The 9,280-nt window shown below is 46.2% G+C and overlaps 1 protein-coding gene across 1 annotated transcript; it reads right to left on the minus strand.

Annotated features, from left to right (window-relative positions):
- Positions 1-3,060: 3,060 nt before the first annotated feature.
- Positions 3,061-3,954, minus strand: LOC142046384 (olfactory receptor 52P1-like). The gene has a single exon (XM_075063035.1). The coding sequence runs from the start codon at positions 3,952-3,954 to the stop codon at positions 3,061-3,063; it is 894 nt and encodes a 297-aa protein (XP_074919136.1).
- Between the last annotated feature and the right edge of the window lie 5,326 nt (positions 3,955-9,280).

Here is a 9,280-nt window from a genome sequence, read left to right on the forward strand (position 1 = left end):
GGCTCAGTGCCGCTTCTCTGGCATCAGCCCAGCCTGCCTTCTGGCTGCTTCCCGGTCCCTCTGGTTCTGGGGTTGCCAGATTTCTACTGCAATAATAGACCAAGTGAGTTAAAAAACTACCTAAAAGTAACCCATCTATTTCTTGAAATGATGGAGGTTTATTAATTAACACATTGGCCCACACATTGTAGCGAGGGGTCCCCTCCCCCATTGCTCCTGAGACAAGGCATAGGCTAGGGACCCTGCAGCCCCGGGCAGAGGCCGCTGCCTATCCCCTCCCTAGGAAGTCAAGGGCGGGACCGGAAGTGCAAGGCCCCCTCGGCCTGTCCCCGCCCCCAGGAAGTCAGGGGCGGGACAGGAAGTATAAAACCCCGGTCCCAGCCCTCAGTTAGAGGAGGCGCCGGAGAGGCAGACGTGGGTGCCGAGCTCCGCTGGCCCGCTTACCCCTCGTCGGTATCCGGAGGGCCCTGGCCTGCCTCCCCTGGGCCAGCACCCAGAGCGGCGGGCCCGGCCCGCGGACGCTCCGCCTGCGGAGCGACTGGACCGGACCGCCTGACCCGGTACCCTGAGACCAGACTGCCTGGACCCGGTACCCCGAGGACTGGACTGGACCCCCTGCTGCGAGCCAGCTGAGAACCGATGGTCTGGAACCCCTGGACGACCCCAGCGAAGGGCAGGTACCGGGAGGGGAGCTGAAGCAGCCCGGGGCGGCTGACCACAGTCAGGCCGCAGAAGGCCCCGAGCCGATGGTCGTGTGCGTCGGCCAGGATCCCACTGACCCCCGGTCGGTGTTTCGGTGGGAACCCTGCTGCTCACCCGGTCAGTGTGTTCTGGCCGGGATCCCCACTGACCCGCTTACGGCGACGCGCCGCTACTAGGGCCCCGGGCTGGAACGCAGCGGAGTGGGAGGGCCTGCGTTCCCCCTGCCACCCCTTAAGGGTGGCAGACTCCCCCCTTCCTTTGCTGAACTTGATCACCTCCAATTGTCCCTTGCTCTGCCCTGCCCCAAAGGGCCGGGGCCTCTAGACTGTTTGTCGCTCTGCCCTGCCCCAAAGGGCCGGAGCCTCTAGACTGTGTGTAGCTCTGCCCTGCCCCGAAGGGCCAGAGCCCCTGGACTGTGTGTAGCTCTGCCCTGTCCCGAAGGGCCAGAGCCCCTAGACTGCCTATTGCTCTACCCTGATCCAAAGGGCCAGAGCCCCTAGACTGCGTATTGCTCTGCCCTGCTTCACAGGGCCAGAGCCTCTAGACTGTGTGTAGCTCTGCCCTGCCCCAAAGGGCCGGAGCTTCTAGACTGTGTGTAGCTCTGCCCTGCCCCGAAGGGCCAGAGCCCCTAGACTGTGGGTAGCCCTGCCCTGTCCCGAAGGGCCAGAGCCCCTAACCTGTTGTTCGTTGCCCCGTCTTACCTAAGGGCTTGGACTACAGACTCCATTCGCTCAGCCCCTGCGACCCGGGGCTGAGCCGCGGCGAAGGCCGTTACAACATCAAGAAAGAAATGGAAGATTTCATTACATACCTTGTACAGATAAGATTTTTTAAAAAAAAATCTACAATCACCAGCAGGAGTTGATCCACATTAACCACAAAGCTGTGAGATGACAGTGAAATTCAAAATCAAAACCCCAATACTGGTACTTGTATCCCGAATGAGGGTTGGTAGCTAGTATAAAATGTCCATATTTTGAGTTAAATTTGTTTGTTATTGTTAGTTTCTAAAGGGCAACATTTCATCCTCACTGTCTTTGTTGGGAGTAGAATACAACTGCTGCTGGTCCTACATATCAGCGGTGACCAGCGCAATAATTCCTTTCGTTGGTGCAAACAGTTCATAACAGATTTTGTTGTTGTTGCATCCACTCCTTAATAAAAATATTTTCTAAAAGTTTCTCTAGTATCTTGCACAATTTTGTTTCTGTCAAATTGATCTGAGAAAACAATCATTCAACTGCAGTGTTGCTAAAAGGTAGCGAGAGTAATGAAAGAGCAAACAAGCCAAGTTCACTAAAGTCTTTGTCCTCAGCAGAATCCAGGTGTTCGAGAGCTTAAACCCCAAACTGCTCAACTTGGTTTTCCTGAACATAAGGCCAGTGAATCAAAGGCAACAACCTGCAGCTGCTGCTGCTTCAACTGTCTAAAGTATCCACAAACCAATGAAAAAAATGAAATATCAGACAATCTAAGTCATGCCAAGCTGAGCGCAGTAGAAGGACTTAGTACTGCAAACAATTCAATCATCTCGACATTTTGTGGCTATCTCTGTTTCATCTGTTGCAAAAACTCCAACATGAAATCTCGACACCTTTTTTGACATCTTCAAAAATGTGAACACTTAGTGTCTGTTTTGAAAGCTCTAACTGGAAAGCAACTATGCAATCTCGTGAGTAATTTGACTCAACGGTTGTGATCATACTTAAATACAGCAGTTGCGGTCTGAAAAATACATAGTTTCACAACTCTCACCAACAAGAATGTTCTTAATAACTGCAGCAGCTTTCCTGTATTATCACTTTCCAACTAAAACATTTGGTTTATCCTCCAGGCTTCCTGAATTACTGGACATAGCAAAATCAGAAAAATTTTACTCCTGGATCACTGCACATATGAAAAAGAAGTTCAGCATTGTAGTTTTTCTCCTTGTCTTTGGCTTTCTGAAAGCAGAGCTTGAGTTTCTCAAACTGATCACGAACCCTGTTCACAAAGGGCTAATGCAAAGCCCCTTGCTTCAAAAAGCTGCAGAATGTTCTGGTAGTCTGGAATTCACGGAAAGGCCAAGTGACAGGGTGTGTGGAGATGGGTGATGCTGAAAGGGGTCAGGTGATGATCAGAGGGAGGGAACTCAGCTACGGAGAGAGCAGTGCTTGGTGATGGGATGATAAGACTTTTAGTGTGAGGAAGTTCTGAGACTGTGAATTTGTACAAGGTTGCACTCAGCCAAACTGGGACAAAGTACTCTTGATTAATGAGGAAATATCCTTTCCCCTCCTTGTTACAGAGGATTACAGTCAGTGTCCCCAAGAGATCACCTTCTGCAGGTGTATTTAATCACTTTGTCACGAAGCTCTTTCATTTTAACCCCATAAATGATTGGGTTGAGTACAGGGGGAGGAGGAAGAAGAGATTGACCAAGATGATGTGAACATGGAGACTGACATGCTGACCAAACCGGTGTGTCAGAGCAGAGAAAAAGAAGAGAGTAAAAGATGTCAGCATAACACAGAAGTGGGCTGTGCAGGTGTTCAGGGCTTTCTCATAGGCTTTCTTGGAGGAGATTCTGAGGATGGCCCTGATGATCAGACTGTAGGACAGGACAAACAGTATCAGATCTAACCCAGAGATTACAAATGCCACCACCAAGCCATACATCCTGTCGACAGTGGTGTCCACACATGCCATCTTCACCATAGCTATATGCTCACAGTACGTGTGGGGGATAATGTGGTTGGCACAGAATGGAAGCCTGCTCAGAAGCAGAGGCAGGGGCAGCATGAGGACAACAGCTCTTATCAAACCCACAAGCCCTAGCTTTGCTATTCGTGCATTGGTGAGGACGATGGTGTGTATCAGAGGGTTACATATGGCAACATAGCGATCAAAGGCCATTGCCACGAGGACGGCTGACTGCATAACAGAAAACATGTGAATGACGAACATCTGGGTGAAGCAGCCACCCACTGTAAAGCCTTTCAAATTGAACCAAAATATACATAGTGCCATCGGCATGATGGACGTAGATGAGCCAATGTCTGTGAGTGACAGCATGCAGAGCAGCAGATACATCGGCTTGTGCAGGGTCTGCTCTTTCCCTACAACAAACAGAACCATGAAATTTCCCAACAGGCCGATTATGTACAGCATAGAGAAAGCGATGGAAATCCAAATGTGAGCAGCTTCTAGGCCAGGGATGCCCATTAGGATGATTGTTGATGGGTCAGAGTGAGTGAGGTTGAAATCTGCCATGAGGTGGTTAACATGTTGATCAGTGCTCAAGGTGCCTGTGAAGGGCGAGAAGCACAGATAGGGGGGTTACATACTTTATAGCAAGTAATATGGTAAATATTTTGTAGTTATTAACAATTTAGAAAGAGGTTGAGCAGTGAGGTGGCAACATTTGCAGATGGCACCAAATTATTTAAGTGATAATCAAGTCCAGAGATAGTATCAGAGGGGTAGTCGTGTTAGCCTGGATCTGTAAAAGCAGCAGAAAATCCTGTGGCACCTTATAGACTAACAGATGTTTTGGAGCATGAGCTTTTATGGGTGAATACCCACTTCATCAGATGCATGTGAATACCCACTTCATCAGATGCCACACCATCACCGCGCGTTCATTCACTGGCACATCCACCAATATAATATACACCCATCACATGACAGCAATGCCCCTCTGCTATGTACATCGGCCCAAAAACTGGACAGTTTTCTCTACGGAAAAGGATAAATGGGACACAAAGACGAGCCAATGTCCGTGAGTACCAGCATGCAGAGCAGCAGGTACATCGGCTTGTGCAGGGTCTGCTCTTTCCCTACAACAAACAGAACCATAAAATTTCCCAACAGGCCAATTATGTACAGCATAGAGAAAGGGATGGAAATCCAAATGTGAGCAGCTTCTAGGCCAGGGATGCCCATTAGGATGAATGTTGATGGGTCAGAGTGAGTGAGGTTGAATTCTGCCATGAGGTGATTAACATGTTGATCAGGTTCAGAAATGCTCAAGGTGCCTGTGAAGGGGGAGAAGCACAGCGAGGAGGGTTACACACTTTATAGCAAATAGTACAGTAAATATTTTGTAGCCATTAACAATTTAGAAAGAGGTTGAGCAGTGAGGTGGCAACTTTTGCAGATGGCACCAAATTATTTAAGCGATAATCAAGTCCAGAGAAGTTCTCAGAGGGAGCTAGCCAAGCCAGGTGAATGGTAGAAGACAGAGAGAATACATGCTCGATCTACTCTCTAACATAAGACCAAGAGGACATTCAATAAAACTCAAATATGGCAAATTCAAAGCGGGTAAAAAAAGAGTGCTTTCTTCACTTGATGCCTAATTAAACTGAGGAACTCATTGCCACAAAAGGTAGCTGAGGCCATGAGCTAAGCAAGAATCAGGAAGAGTTTGGACATTTTCATGGATTGTGAGACTATCCAGTTACAATAGTACAGCTAAATAAATATTTTGGAACGTCTATATGCCCACGTGTTTCAGGGCACAAGCCAATCTCTAGGTGATAGGCATTAGGGTGACACTCTCATGGTGGTCACATCACCCCACTAAATCAATCTACTCCTGGATTTCTTACACCTTGTACTGCAGCACCTGGGGCTGTCACTATTGGAGAGAGGACTCTGGACCATACGTCTGATCCACGATGTAATTCTTATGTTGTAAAGGAGCCAAGTTTCCCTGATGGAGAAGACATTCTCATGCAGGTCTATGACTTTGTACTCAAGAGAATGCACACTGCGAGCGCAAAGGTTGTGGTATTTTGGGCTACAGGACGGCACCGCAGTTACTTCCCTTGTTTCTTTTGGTGAGACACTTTCTTGCAGGCACCCAGCATTGTCTGAAACATAAGTGACAGGTGCTACCTGACAGGTGTAAGGAGAGATGTGTCAGAAGCACACATGCTAACCCATCTCTTGACTGAATATTGATGAAGTTTACAGATGACACGAAAACTGGGGGATTGTAAATAATGAAGAGGACAGGCCACTGACTCAGAGCAATCTGGACTGAATGGCAAACTGGATCGAAGCTACCAACATGTATTCTAATATAGCCATTTAAATATCTATATCTGGAAACAAAAAATGTAGGCAATGCTCACACAACGGAGTTGGGGGGTAACGTGGGAAGCACACTGACTGTGAACTAGATTTGGGGCCTAAAGGAGTAATTAGATAAACATGAGCTCCCAATGTGACCTTGTGGCCAAGAGCCTGTGATGATAACCAGGGAAATCTGAAGCAGACATGGAGATGTTATTTTACCTGTATCTTTGGCACTGATGTGACTGCTGCTGGAATCCTCTGTCCAGCTCTGGTGTCCATGATTAAAGATGTATGTTGATACACTGAAGAAGGTTCAGAGAAGTATCACAAGAGTTAGTAAAAGATGAGAAAACCTGACATATACTGACAAACTCAAATATCTCAATCTGTGTAGTTTAGCAAAGATGGTTAAAGGGTCACTTGATAACAGTCTGTAAGTACATACACAAGGAACCAATATTTAATAATTGGCTTTTCAGGCTAGCATACAGAGGTATAACAGGATGCAATGACTAGAAATTGAAGTTATAGAAATACTGTCTGGAAATAAGGCATACATTTTGAAATGCTAAGAATAAATAAGCATTGGAATAATGGTAAGAATAATTAAGCATTGGAATAATTTACCAATTGTCTTGGCAGATTCTTCGTCATTGAGAATTTTTAAACCAAGGTTGGATGTTTCTTTAAAAGAACTGGTCCAGGAATTATTTTGGGAAAATTCTGAGACCTGTGTTATACAAGCCTGTGTTATACAGACTAAGATGATCACTATGATTTCATCTTGCCAGTCCAGAGTCAGATGGAAGAATTTTCCCTGCAAGCTCGTGCCTGGGCTTACTGAAGGCGTTTTTTCAATTGACGATGGTGTTGAATTTAGACATATGTGGAGAAATTCTCATTTGACAGTGACACCTTGGAAATGTTACAGTAGGTGTGTATTTCACAACTCTGATGGGTCCCATCAGGCACCGCATGGATGAAGGTTTAGATGAAAAAAATAATGACTTTACCCTAAAATCTCTGTACTGGGGAATGAATGTTCAACTTTCATCATTGAATAACAGAGCTGCTATCTAATGGTCCCAGAGCATCCTGGGTTTAACATCCATGTCCCAGTGGTCCACTATTTCAGGCACGTCCCAGAGTTCCCCACTCTCATTACGTAGTGTGCATACTTCTCAGATTATGAGTTGTTCCTGTATAGCAGTTGTTAAAGCATCACGTGGTGTGTATGAGTGTAGCAAGAGTAGCTGGACAGGTGCCTGCTTAGAAATTGCCACTCCTGTGTGTGAAATTTCTCACAATTGAGACACAATCCAGGACCCCAGAGCTGGACCATCCTGCCCTGGTCCAAACTCTGACCAGTATGAATTATTACCCTCTTCGTCCCTCCCTGAAGATGGAGGAGGACAATGCACACTTGCAGTACAGCAAACTGAGATTCTCCCCCAACCTCCCCCACCCCCAGACACTTCACTTCAAGGCTTATTGGGTTTAGGTTAAAATATAAAAAAAAAATGTATTAACTACAACAAATAGATTTAAAATGATTATAAGGGATAGCAACCAGATCAAGCAGATGAACTAGCAAATAAACAACAACAACAAACTAAGCTTAGTACACTAGTTCGATTGACTATGATTTAGCAGTTTTTCACCCTGATTGATGATACAAACAGTGTGGAAGAATCTCAAGGCACAAGCTCCATTTGCTTTACAGCTTGAGTTTTTCAGTTTTCTTACAGAGGCTAGAAATACTTTTGGTCTGGGTGCAGCACTTCTTCCAGTTCACTCTCTTTTACTCAGTAGATCCCAGAAGTCCTTTTCCGTGGGGAGTGAAGAACCCCTGTTTTCCCTTATGGCTCATTGCCCTGACTGGACCCCCCCCGAAAAACCACAGCTTTCTCTGCCAAAAGCCAAAAACCCCCACAGACCCAAGATCGTATCATAATATCACTAGTGAAGAATCTGGGGATGCAGTGTCACACAAAGATCAGTAAAAAAAGAGAGAGATGCTATCTTAATAATCATTTTAAATTATTTGTTATAGTGAATAAATTTTGTTATTATATATTTTAACCTAACCCAATAAGCCTTGAAAGTGAAGTGTGTCCTTGAGGGGTGGGAAGGTTGGGGGGGACTCAGCTTGCTTACCAGCAAGTGTGCACTTGTCCTCATCCAATCGTTAGGAGGGGACGCAAGAGGGTAACGTAATTCATACTTGGTCAGAGTTTGGACCCAGGGCAGGATGGTCCCAGCTCTGGGGTTTCTCGACTGTGTCCCTCAATGGGTGAGAATTTCCACAGGAGTGGCAAATTTCCCAACAGGGGCACCCTTGAGGCTCCGGGGAAAAGGCGGAGATCGGCCTGAACTGCCTTTCTGGGGGTGAAGGGAACCCCAGCAGCAGCTCAGTCTGTGCATTAGGCAGGAAAATATTTCGCTCAGTTTCAGCTCCGCACCACTGTGATCTGGATACAACATTCCCCCTCCGCCCCACGCCAACATACATACACTGTGTGTTCCTGGACCTCCCCTGTTCAGATTTCCAACCCCAAGTGGTTTCCTCTATGCCAGAAACATGCTTTAATTTTTACTGCCTTTTAGTGCTTCTCAACCACTCCAGAACCTGAGATATCTGGGGACAGAAAGAGCAGACTTCCCTCCCTCTTAGAAAAATCATTATCCTAAGAGTTCTGAATAACTAAGCTTGTGAGTTTAAGATTTCACCAGCTCTCCTGTCAGTTCATGTTGGTTCAGACAAGCTTGCCCATCCTTACAGGTCATAGGACAACTCCACTTGAAGACACTGGAGGCTCATGGCCAGTGTAAATCAGGCTATTTATTTCAGTCCCTACATGTGGATTTAGGGTGAACTCCAAGCTGATTTCAGAACCTTGCCATTGATCTCAATGGGACCAGATTTACCCGACGTTTTTAACTTTCAGCTACAAGCTGCAAAAATCACGGGTTCGGGTCCTGCTACAGAGAACACGTTTCTGTTAGGGTGGTGAAAGAGTCTGAAGTAAACCCACAGTTGATTTGTTGTTCCGAGGGTATGAAAGATGGGGATTCCAAAACATATGGGCCCTGATTTTCCTCTCAAGGAGGCCAGTTTCGATCTGGAGTGAGCCATTGAGGCAGAACGTGCAAGTAGAATCTGGCCAGTGTGTGACTCATTCTTGTTGTGAACCCTCTGGTAATACACATACGCACTGCAGAGGTTTTGGATGCACTTTCTAATTGGACAGTGAAGTCACTGAATTGGAAAAATTGAGAGACTCAGAAAAAAAAACACACTGCGCCAAAAAGGAAACTATTGAGACAGATAGAGAGACACAGTAAGAGACAAGGAACTGATCTTAAAAACAAATACTTGGCTAAACTATTTCCAGTACATTTGTAGTTTCAGTTTTACCAGGAAATCCCTTCGTGTTCTGACAATACTAAACAGTTCAAGTCACCGTGCTGCCGAATTTCTCCCCAGATCGGGCTTGAATTTTACCCTGGAATC

The sequence above is a fragment of the Chelonoidis abingdonii genome, chromosome 1 (genome assembly GCF_003597395.2).
Source record: "Chelonoidis abingdonii isolate Lonesome George chromosome 1, CheloAbing_2.0, whole genome shotgun sequence".
Taxonomy (NCBI): Eukaryota; Metazoa; Chordata; order Testudines; family Testudinidae; genus Chelonoidis; species Chelonoidis abingdonii.